Source organism: Anas acuta, chromosome 2 (assembly GCF_963932015.1).
Source record: "Anas acuta chromosome 2, bAnaAcu1.1, whole genome shotgun sequence".
NCBI lineage: Eukaryota > Metazoa > Chordata > Aves > Anseriformes > Anatidae > Anas > Anas acuta.
In genome coordinates this window covers 102,266,994-102,279,435 of record NC_088980.1, presented here as the reverse complement: position 1 = coordinate 102,279,435, position 12,442 = coordinate 102,266,994, and the positions used below count along the sequence as shown (strand labels likewise).

The 12,442-nt window shown below is 40.7% G+C and overlaps 1 protein-coding gene across 2 annotated transcripts in view; it reads left to right on the top strand.

Annotated features, from left to right (window-relative positions):
* Nucleotides 1-1,890: 1,890 nt before the first annotated feature.
* LOC137850895 (cadherin-7) overlaps nucleotides 1,891-12,442 on the top strand; it is a 97,259-nt gene continuing 86,707 nt past the window's right edge. The window contains exons 1-3 of one of the 2 annotated variants that reach the window (XM_068671412.1): nucleotides 1,891-2,260; nucleotides 2,294-2,497; nucleotides 11,779-12,164. In XM_068671412.1, the coding sequence (XP_068527513.1) occupies nucleotides 11,955-12,164 (210 nt within the window). In that variant the 5' untranslated portion in view covers nucleotides 1,891-2,260; nucleotides 2,294-2,497; nucleotides 11,779-11,954. Of the gene's footprint in view, nucleotides 2,498-11,778; nucleotides 12,165-12,442 lie in introns of both variants that reach the window. The other variant, XM_068671413.1, reaches the window with a different exon arrangement.

Below are 12,442 nucleotides of genomic sequence, written 5' to 3'. Positions count from 1 at the left end.
AAACAATGAAATATTCTTAAATAAATAAATAAACCTTCATTTTTCATCATTGAAGTTACAGCTTTCAAATTAAGTATGAAAAGATAATTTTCCCAAGTACTGGTTTCATTACAGAATGAGTTTGAAAGAAGATAGAGCAAAGGTGTTTGTGATATTTTGTGAGTGAAAAGACAAATTGTCCTTGAACTTTGCTCTTTAAGGATCAGTGCAAAGAGTCTTATTTCAATTAATTTGTGAAAGATGCATTAGGGATTGGGGGAAGGAGGACAAAGGAAAGAAGAATCCTTAATTGCAATCTTAAGCAATTGCATGCAATCATGTTTCAGGATTTTCTTGCCTGAATACATCCTATTGCATTGTAACCACACACTCGGATGCTGCTGAACATCCAGAACGAAGATTGCTTCTAGTTGCCCTCTTTAAACCACTTCTCCTGTCCTCAAATGCCATGTTGCTGAATTGCCACTCTCTGGTTAGAAGGGCGACACATCAGAAATTACATCTCTGAAAATGAAGCTACAAGACAAGAAACACATAGAGATTAACTATTACATTTATAAAAATATATATACTTTGCACTTTTTAATTCAAAGGCTACAACCACATCCAGAAACTAAAATTATATTAAAAAAAAAAAAGGAAAAAAAGAAAAATCCTGATATAAATCAATTATTTTATTTTTTAAGAAGTGACTTTGTCTTCACATTACTTCATTATTGTTGACACTACACTTTATTGTATATATATGAGGAATTAAAATTAATTACAAACACAGATTATTAGTCTGTTCATAGTAGGTTGAGAACGCTTTCCTCATAGAGCAATAAATCAAAAGACATTGGCCAAGGCTCATTTCTTGCTATTGCCCTTGGTTTGATCCATTGTTCTAAAAACAGTAAGTTAAAAATATTTTTGTCCGTGGAAAATGTCAGTTCAGCAGCTCCGCTAGCATTTGGAACCTCTGCTGCCCCCCTCCTTTTTTTTTTTTTTTTTTTTTTTTTTTTTTTTTTTTTAGCAGGAGGCATCCTGAGTCCTGGGTGATCGCATTTCACTGTCAGACCTCGTGCATGCTGCAGACCCAAAAGGCTTCAGTAGTGCTGAAACGAGGCAGAAAGTTTGTGCTGCCGCTTTCCCAGCCGAACCAAGTCCAGACAAAGCAGATATTCACTGCCCAGAGCTGCTTCCCCGGGCAGCTCTGGGGATGCGGGGCTGTGCGCAGCCTCCTCCTCCTCCTCCTACCGGTGCGCAGAGCTCCAGCACGGGCACACTGCCCCTGGCACAGGCGCCTCTTTCACCGTGTATTCTACGAGAGCACCTGGTTTATTTATTCCAGCTATTTACACACACTTTATTTTATTGTTATTATTATTCTCCCTCCCCCCTTGCAAACAGAGCTGGGGAGAGAGGAGGGACAGCGGCACTGGGGAGGCTGAGGGCACCAGGGTTGAGGGGGTTGCGGTTGCTGCGGTCGGTGACAGCTCCGTGCCCAGCGGCCCCGCGACCCCCGGCTCCCCCAGGGCCGCCCAGGCCATTTTGGGGGTGGGGTGTTGCAGGCTGGAAACACGGCAGGTTGGGGGGGCTGAAAGGGCAGAATTATGAAGGAGGGACCCCGGGTACTTTGCGTTAGTTTTGCGACTTTCCCTTCACGCCTCGGATGCTGAGTTGATCACGGCTCCTAGGACAAGCTTGTGTATGAGCGGGGAGGGGGGGAGGGGGAGAGCTGGGGGAGGGGAGAGGAGGGGAGTATTAAAAAAAAAATATCTTAAACTCTTTCCTTCAGCTCCGTGTTTTCAAATGCAAATCGGGAGATAGATTGGCTCGCGCCCCACCCCCTAGCCCTGCTCCTGATTTTTATCCAAAGGGCTCCATCTGTATATCCTGTCGAGGAGGAGAGGCGGGGGGCTCGGGGCGCGGGGCCGGGCAGGCTGCTTGCTCTCCGGGTCCCTGCTCAATAGGCACCGCTGGAGGTACAAAAAGTCGCCCTGCCTCCTCCGCGCCCGCGGACCGAGCTGGCAGCCGGCACCGGCCGCTGAGCGGTGACATCCCCTGCCCAGAGCAGCATCCCCACCTCCTCCGTCTCCTTCCCTCCCTCCCCCCTCCTTCCATCCATCCATCCCTCCCTCCCTCCTCTTTCTTCTCTTCCTCCTCCTCCTCCCGCAGCCAGGATCCGCACCCAGTCGGAGCTGGGCTTGGCACCGGCGCCCACTTCTCCCTGCGTGCGCCCCGCTGCTGGCCGCGCCGTGCCGTGCCGTGCCGTGCCGTGCCGTGCCGTGCCGCGGAGGAAGAGGAGGAGGAGGAGGAGGAGGAGGAGGAGCGGGGCAGCGGCGGCACTCCTGCCTCCGCGGGTGCGGGCGAGTGCGCGAGCGGGCGCGCAGCCCCGATGCCAGGCGGGTGCCCGGCCGCCGCCTGGGAGCATCCCACCAGCACTTCTCCGCCAAGGCACCGCCGGCCCTTGGGATTAAAATACTCACTGCGCTGGGCAGCCGAGGGACGGCAGGTGAGTGAGTGCCGGCTGCACCTGCCCCCACCGCCTTCCCGTGCGGGCAGGGGGGGTGGTGGGAGCAGCTGCGGGCAGGGGGCTGAGCGCGGCTCCTCTCCCCCGGCCCCGCACCGCTCCTGCTCGGCAGCGGCCGCGGCAGCAGCGGCAACTTTCCTCCGTGTCTCTCCGCCGTGGTCTCCTCTCTGCCGTGCCGGGGAGCGGCGGGGAAGGGAAGAGAAGGGAAGGGAAGGGGCTGCCCGGGGCACCGCGGCTGGCAGAGGCCGCCCAAGCGCCGGCTGTGGCCGGGGAGTGGTGGGAAGTGAGAGGGAGCACGGATGCTCCACGCTTGTGTGCACCTACTGCAATAAGAAGGGAAAAAAAAAAAAAAAAAGAACAATAGCAACCCTCTGACTCTTCGGAGAAGTCTCGCAGACAAGGGGGGAGATGGAGTGGGGGAAGGGAGGGCTACAGACTTGTGCAAAATGTAGGCAGCACCAAGTCCCGACTGCCTCGGTCCTTTCCGCTAAAGCAAAGCGGTTGCCTCGCTGGCTGAGTCCAGCTTTCATGCTACAGAGCAATACTGCGGAGGCCAGGAAATTTCCCGAGAGTTATTTCCCAGAGCTTTCTTCCTTTTATGTCAAGGATGTTCTGGAGTTTGCAAATGTGAAAATGATGGGAGCTTATTTCTTTGATTAGCATTCAGCTGGTAAGGCAGGCTCTGCAGTGCTTGGCAGTTTGATACTGACCCTTCCCCCCTGCCCCGTTCCCTCATTTATCCACATATCCACACACAGACAGGTCCTGCTTTCCTGTAATAGACCGTGTGCACTAGTAGGAAGTATTTTGTGATCTGGATCCAACTTCTAGTCAGTAAACAGAGGGAAATATCCCATTTTGATATAGGATTTAGCCTTCATACCCCATGCTTTCCAAAGGTGAGGTAGTTCAGGTGAGCCAGGATTCTGCAAACAACGATAGCTTTCCCAGCAAAGCAGAGGATTTAGGGAGGGAGGGGAGACTGAGACTAGTGAAGCACTCTGATTCTAGGAACTGAAATGCTGATACTTTAATCTTTTTCCCATTGCAAGATTAAAAAAACTCTCATGTTCTGATAGATAACTTCTCAAGTCAAAGCAGAGACTTGAAAGGGCAGTGTATACTTTATAGTCTCTCTAACAAGACAAAGTGCCTTGCCATTTTCTCAGCTAAAACATAGGTGATCGTAAAGCTTTGCAGAAAATAAATTGCTTTCCAGGACAAATAAGTAAATAAATAGATAAAGGAGCCAAACTCTTGCATGTCATTTTCTGTAACAGTCTCTCTGTGATAGTGATGTGTGACTTTACTTTTTTACCTTTATCGTATCTACTAATTGCTCCTCTGTTACATGTTGTGAAGTCTGTAGGAGATTGTTTCTGGTAAAAGGTAGATGTTATTCTGTTTCTGGAAAAGATAGATCTATCTAATCTCAGGTGAAGAGCTATTCAGATGAGCAAGTTAAATTAACAGCATGCAAGTTGTATAAGTAAGTTTGGTTAGAATTTTGCTTTTGAATGTACAACAGGTCAGAAGATAAAGATTAGTTGGGAAATGGTGCTGGTTTGCTCTTAGTAATATCCTAACAGTTTTAAAAATGCAAAAGTGAAATGAGTATGTATAGAAACAATAAGCATGCCTCATTTGAAACTAGTTCAGTGTGACTGTGGTGTTATCATCTTTGGGGGGGGAGGGGGAGGCACCAAAAAAGTCCAAACCAACTCTCTTGGGACCAAATGTGACATTCTGTTTAAATTCCTTGTACACACTTTTCTATCTCTCACAGCCTGCAAATACCAGAGGATCTAATCTAGACACGCTTCTTTTGGGGGGACATGAAGAAAGCCTAAATAAGATTAAAAAATAATTACAGTAAAATCCACAGGAAGCAGAGCAGAGCAAAAACGCTGAAAGCTGACTTTGACAACTTTTTATGTTATGTGGAATATTCTGGGTTTGAGAATTTAGTAGATTAAAAACTGCTGGGTTAATTAACTAAGTATCCAAGTTAATAATCTGAGCTACCACTGCATTTTAGAAATGTGAGTGAATGTGAAGAAAAAAAACAATCTCTGGTAAGTTAGAGTGTTTTCTTGAAACAAACAGACAAAAAAAATCATTTAATACTGGAGTTTTAGTCAGAGGGCATTTCACCCTTATAATGGAAGACTTTATTGTAATTAAAGGCTGCTGTAGGTCATTAGAAATGTGTTTGTTAATAATGTACCGCATGACAGCTTCAGAGTTCTTTTAAGTCTACTTTTACTGATATAATTGCAAAGCACTCTTGGTTATTTGCTATTGATTTAATAGCAAAGAAATCTTAACATAGAAATCTTACCATAGAATGGTTTGGGTTGGAAGGGACTTAAAGATCGTCTAATTCCAACTCCGCTGCCATGGGCAGAGACACCTTCCATTAGACTACACATATAAAAAGGTAATTGTGAATCATTTGTTTAACTGCAGATTACCCATGACCTATCTGATAAGCAGAATGGATCCTTCTCATGGATCCTCAGTGTGTTCTATCCATGTTTTTCTATGTTTCTTCAGTTGTCAGATGCTTGGCTCAAGAAAATCATTATTAATGCAAAACCCTGGTTGTTTTACTCTAAATTAAAGTCCTACTTTGCTGTAAACCTGGCTAAGCCTTTTCTCAAAGGTAATCAGCACAAAAACTGACTCCAAAGTGCAATGAAAATAGAAGGTATTTCCAACTAAAAATGCTTGTCATATGAATATACTACTCAGAAGGCAGATTTAGTGGCAGATTGACTATTTTTTTTTTTTTTTTGGATATTGATGTAATATCTGATCTGTTCAGTGTTTCTTCAATGAATGCTTTTCCTGAGCCATCCAATTTATTCATTTTAGTTATTTTAGTTTAACACTTCTTCTCTTCTCTATCTCTCTCTCTCTTTTTTTTTTTTTTTTTTTTTTTTTTTTTTAATGTATGCTTTCATGCTACTACTGGGTATTGTTTTCTTGTAGGAATAAAAATCATTAAATTCTAGCTGAGGAAGGGTGTATAAAATATATGACGGCTACTTCAGTCCTGCCTGTCAAACTAGGTTTAACTCTAAGCAGTAATGCAGGAGTGCCTCCTCTGGGAATTCAGTGGTTCTGCAAGAAAATGCCACGAAGTCATTTCTTCCCTTAGGTATTATGTGAAATTCCTCAATTTAAATGAGGCTGCAGAAATTGAGCTTGTGGAAGTTTAAATATTTGACTTGATTGGTCTCACACATACAAGTACTGCTAGCGTTTCTTTTCAATAACTGATCTAATTAGCATTTTCCTTTCCAGCAACTCTAGATCTATAAAATGTACCAATGTACCATAGCAAGGTGAAAAACCAACAAAGCACTTTCATATGGAGAAAACGATATAAAATTTCTTTCTTTTGTCATTTTTTTCTAGAGGTAGGGAAAAAAAAAGTATGAACTCTCCAGTGACATCAAGTCTTACAATCAACTGCAGAATATTGTGAAACACCAAAAACAGTCGCTTGGTTTTCTTTCTGCATTTTGTGAAGCCATATCATTTATTGAAGTGTGCCTGGTGTTTTTCTGTTGTGTTGTAAGGTCCTTTCACCTGAGTCAGAGGGTATTGGAGCCAGCTTAGTGTAACAGTGCCATATGTTTGGAGCAGTGATAGTTTCTTGCTTGATAACCAGATGCAGACTTCAGGATGTGCACTCCATTTACAGATCTCCCATGTGAATATTTAGGCCAGTTAGCTGCAGGAGGTTGTGGTCTGTAGATGTAATGTCATCTGGCACAGGGAGTTAACAGGTTTGATCATACTGCCTTGACTCACAGACCTTCATTTCATGGGAGGGTCCCCACCTCACTTGCTCTAAGGCACCCTCCTTTTTATTTTATTTATTTGTTTATTTCCATGAAAAAATGTTGCAACCAGATGTTGCAATCTGCAACGTAATTAAACATGTTCTCTTCTCTAACCCTTTTGTCTCAAGGATCACAGAGTTCCTGTACCTGCAAAAAGAGTCCCTGTGATATTTCAGATGTGTGACATTGTTGTGAGCTTACAGCTCCTCCAAGGGGAATTTCCTCTTCCACAGAAAGTGATACCTTTTCCAATGGGCATTGTAAAACTGAATGTCAAAACATAAATATTTCAGCAAGATTAGTTCAGCTGTCAGGGGGCTCACTTGCTGATTCTGCTGTGCTTATGGTATCCTGGTTCAAGATCCAGTGGCAATAGTCACCCTCAGAATTATCTCAACATAAAGGGTCTTGTTTTATTGAAAGGCTAAAGTGTGTATGGGGAAGGGGTGAGAGGGGAGGTTGGTAGGGGAGTGAGAGGGAGGCTGGGAAGGAAGGATAACTGTGTGCTATTGATCAAGCTAAAATAATCAAGCTAAAATAAAATTTACTCACAGGTATTTTCAGGGCTGCCATTCCAGAGACAGTGAGATCTGAGTTTAAACAGTAAATTTTTGCTATAGTATCAAAAATTGAAGCAATCTTAGGAGAGGAGAATAAGGGGTGGGGGAGGCAATAGAAATGAAAAACTCTTCACTTAAACCTTAAATGGATGCTCTGAACTGACACTGAGTTTTCAAAACAGAGAAATGTAATCCAGTCAGGTGGAGTCTAGGAAAAGGTATTGGATTTCCACCTCTTCTTCCTGAAGTATTTTATATGTTGCAAAGACTTTAGGACAATATATGCTGATGGACAAAATTCTATGTTTGGCTGACAAGGTTGATAGGGAAATAATATGGTTCATATATTAAGCTGGCACTGTGATATGAGCAGCAATGTGTGAGTGGAAATCTGTAGAAATCTGTGCTTTGGCTGAAAAGTTTAGGTGGCACCAAAAAGACCTCAAGAGCTTTCACCAAAGGCCCAACGAGACCACGGAAAATTCAGAGGTGGGGAAGGAGGCCTTTCATGAGGACATCTAGGGGACTGAATACATGTTTTGTCCGTATCTAGTGGGGCTCAGGGGTACATGAGTATAGCCAGGACTACTCTTGATGTGTTGTTGTAGAAATTATGGAGTGAAACAAAATATTCAGAGAGATTTTCAGTGGGTGTAAATTGCCCTTAATTGCTTGCAGTGAAGGGAACTATTCCTTAAAGCTGAGGATCTTATTCATGATCTGAATGTTTTCATCAAATCAAGATTGCCCCTTGGAGACAGTGCATAATGGTGTCTTTTTGACACTAGCAGATTGTTTTGGCGAAGTAGAGTAGTAACATTTTTCAGATTAGCAGTGTTCACGAGAACACTTCTGCTACTAGTCTGTGGCTTAAATATAGCCCAACTTCTCTACAGCAGATGGGAGAAAATGTAAATTTTATGGTATATATTGAATAAGGAGGTTATTATTTTTTCAGATGTGTATTTTTCATTCTGATGTTTTATAGATGAACCAAGTATTTAAGAACACACCGTGAGAGAGTTGATATTCAGTGTGTGTTTGTGTGTGTATATATATATATATATATGTTCAAAAAGTATGTTATGTGATTTGGACTGTGCTTGTAGTGTGTCTTACCATATCTGTAACATGCTGTCTAAGTGAACAACTGCAAGAAATCCCATCCTCCCCCCCCCAAACTTCACATATATATTCACATGTATATTCACATATATATTTTGGGGGGGAGGATGGGATTTCTTGCAGTTGTTCACCTAGACAGCATATTACTGATATGGTAAGACACACTACAAGCACAGTCCAAATCACATAACATACTCTTTGAATTGCACACTGGTTGTTTGGGTTTATATTTTTTTATATTTGTGAATTTTGGTATTATATGTAAAGTAAATAAGGAATACGAGCTTAGATGTAGAAGGTAGAGCATCTTGCTTAAAATACATGAGCAGTCAAATTCATTTTATTTTTAAAAGCTAAATTACTTTTCATGAAGGAAAAGCTTGAAGAGACATTATTGTACCTGAGACCCTGTTTGAGGAGGGAAGTAGCATTTAATGGAATTAGAAACATTATATGAAGATGTACTAATTTCCTAGAGTAACTAAAGACATTAATTACAGGTACAAATATTTCTCATTTCTGTATACTCTGTTTGTACAGAACAGGTTACCATTTCATAAATGAGAATGCTTAAACACAAAACAGTGCAGGTCAATTTTGCCTTCATTTCTCACTCAAGTGCATAAATGCTGATGATAGAGAAGGCACCTAAATCAGAGAGCTTCATTCCATCTATTGATGTCATTGGTCTTCATATCTGTAGCTGCAGGTGCTCTCAGAACATTAAGTTTATGCCTTGGTGAAGAGAAAAAAAGCAACCTTTTAGTTTACTTCTTAGTTTCCTGAATGCCATGATATTGTTTGTGTTTTACATATCAACTTCATACATAGGCATTTCACAAAGCAGATGATGTTAAAGTGCTAGTTATGCTTGAACAAAAACATAATATATATACATTTTACACATAACCATAAAAATTTCATATAAATATATACATCTATATCAGAACAAAAGATACAATTTAATACAATTTAAGAAGTAATTATTCCCAAAACAGAAAAACGAATTAAACACCAGACACTTTTACTTCTGTTTTGGGAAGTATGACACTCAAAAAACGATGTGCTGAAAGGACTATAAATAAAAACCTTAAAAAAAAGGGGGGGGGGGGGGGGGAGGGTGCACTCTTAGAGGAATGGGAAGATTCCTCCTGAAGGGGAGGAAGGGAGGGAAGAGTGCTTCAGTACAAAGTGCTGCCACACAGCTGAACAAAAATAATTGGAATTCTGGAGACTGTGTGGTGAAAAGATTTGAGAATGAGTAAATGACAACATTATTTATTTATTTATTTTTTTCCAGGGGGTGTGAGTATTCTGTTTTTCATCAGATTGTGCTGTCTAGCATATGGACTGTTTTTCAGTTGGTATTTTGGGTGCGTTTTTCAGTTCTGTGCTGTGGTGTGTGGCTGGGGACCATGGAGCTCCATATGGTGGCTTTCATACTTCCCTGCAGGTGTAAAAGAAAGGATATAAGAGAACACTGTTCGAGATAAAGGTTAGAGCAATTCTAGATTTGAAATGTCTGTTCAGAGCAAGAACAAGACATTTCAAACTGCTTAGTGGAAAGACTCTAACATATTGTAAATGTTTTACTGACATTTCTTAAGAAAATCCATTTCATATTTTTATCTCTGTTAAGTAACAATCTGCTGCTTCTTTGAAATAAACTGACAGTTTATCAATATCAGATGTATTTAACCTAATGTAGCTTAGATACAGAGAAGGAAACTAAAGGGTGTGCAAACAGCCTGTAATACAGACAATATTTTTCATACTTGAAAGGAGTGGTAGGAAGTGAATATGCCACTTGGGAAGCCCAACTACTCTCCTTAACACCTATGGTAGCCCTTTTGGTTATTACAATGTCACCTGGTCATGATTTACCCTATGGCCCACATCAAAACCTAGCTATGACTAGTTGGGATTAATCATTTTAAATTACGCTCTGCTAGTGACGATGGCACCTGCATGTTAATCCTGCTGCCAAAAAAAAAAAATATCTTGGTGCAGATTGGAGGGATGTGTTTTATAACTGTGCATCACATTTTGAAATTTAGAATGTTTAGGTAAGACAGCACCTATTCCCATTGTTTTGCATGTATAGACACTAAATTTTCACATATGGAAGCTTTCAAATAGCTGCTGCTTAGCATACATGCTCAGTGGGTTTGTGGTTTATCCCACCATTCTCTAAGCAAAGCCTTTCTGGTGCAGGGCAGTACCACAGAAGGGATTACTATAAAAAGGCTTTAAATACAGTCTATAATCAGAAGAGCTTTTTATTTGTTTCGTGTTTGTGCCCTCTAGGTACCTTTGGCTGCATGGTAGGTACATAGTATTGTAGCTAAAAGAGCCTGACATAGTGAAATCAGATATCAGAGATCGCATTCCAATCACTTTTAATAGTAGTGGGTAGGAATATGAGTTTATCTAGAGCATTTAATGCATACGTGATTTAATGTCTACTGCATAATGTGATTTAATATAATGTATAAAGGATGCAATCTTCTTTCTTCCATGGCTTCCTAAGTAGCAACAGCTCACTCTAATTGAAAGCCTTGTTATCCGTTTTAATTTCATCCTCATTTTCACCTTGTATTTGGCACTTCTTAAATACTTCTTGTCTGCCTTATTGCTCACTCAGACAAGGAGAATGCCTGTTTCAGAGACAGCATTGCTTACTTGGGCTTAATGCAGATGATTCCCTTGAAATACAAAGCTGCATTTGGTTCTGGCTAACAGAACTTGTATAATCATTATATTATGTATATATTTTTACTTGGCCAGAGAAGGTTTGTAACTGTAAGATGCATTTTAAAAAAGGATTGATTTAAATGTTGTTCAAAGTTTTTATAGTTTTTGTAAATGATTCTTTATTCTTGGCAAGTTCCACCAATTACTAAATGATCAAGGTTTTGAAAAGGAAGCAGACAATATGCACAGAAAAATAAAACTTATGTGTATTTTTGTTGAAAAATCATTCATCATTAACGTAAGGTTTCACTGAAAACGCAAAATCAAATAATTTTCTGATCTTGCTGAACATATATGTGTTAAAGTAAGTACATAAGCTATTCTAACATGCTTCTTATCATGCCTGATATTTGCTTTAGAAATGTAGAAAAAATGAGTGGGGACACTCGGAGGGCTTTTTAGCCAGTCAGATTCAGATAAGAACAAATCATAACATCTGGTCTACTGTGACTAAGAATCAATCAAATTTTTCTGATTCATCTTATACTCCGTTATTTTACTCTTCAGTTATATGGAAAAGAGAAGCTAACATATGTCCTTTCCATTAATATTGCTTCCCGTCTGTAACTGTTTTATAATTATGTCATAGTAATGTCAAGTAAAGCTGACTATAACAGGCAGAGGAGGAAAAATCAAAGATAATAACTGTAAAATAATTACACTTGTTTTGCTTATTTTAAGGAGAAGAAAATTCAGCCTTTGTACTGGGGAAATGGGTATATTAAGAGAACAGTCACAAGAAAACTTTATAAATAAAAAATACATATTGATCACTAGTAGCAAAATCCAAGGAATGAAGTCTAAACTCACAGACTAATTAGTAAACTCAACCGTGTTGATGATTAGAAAAATCATAAATAAACATTTCTGCATTATGTAAATGTTGCAAAGAATTTACATTAGTAAAATAAATAAATAAATGAAATTCCGACAACAGTTCTTGCCTTTTTTTTTTTTTTTTTTTTTACAGATAGGTACCTGTTATGCCATTTCTTTGGTGAAGGCTACTCAGCAGTGGTGACCTCTCCCAATCGACCACTCCACAAATTATTATCACTGGACTCCCAGCTGACACCCTGCTGGAAGCTAGAGCTGCAGAGACAACTGGAATTGTGCCTGCTCTTGTCAAAAGGAGAAAAAAAAAAGATGAAGTTGGGCAAAGTGGAGTTCTGCCATTTGTTGCAGATAATAGCTCTTTTCCTGTGTCTTTCTGGGATGAATCAAGCAGAGCCCTCAAGGTCCAGGTCAAAGCCCTACTTTCAATCAGGGAGGACAAGAACCAAACGCAGCTGGGTGTGGAATCAATTCTTTGTGCTGGAAGAATACATGGGCACAGACCCACTCTATGTAGGAAAGGTAGGGGATTTAACCAAACATTGGAAAGTACAGATGCCTGCTTTTTGATGTGTTTATCTGGTGTAACCTGAAAATTGAAACGCTGTCAGTGTGTCTGACATAAACCAGGATGGGACAAAAGTTATGCAGATTGAAAAAGAAAAACCTTTAGCACTTCAAAACAGCAATGCATCATGTTTCTGATCGCTCTCATGATTTTCTTTAAGAGTTTAATCTATTGTCTATGCTTCTTTAAGGGAGTACAATAATGAAAGTGCTTTATGATTACTGATACAAAG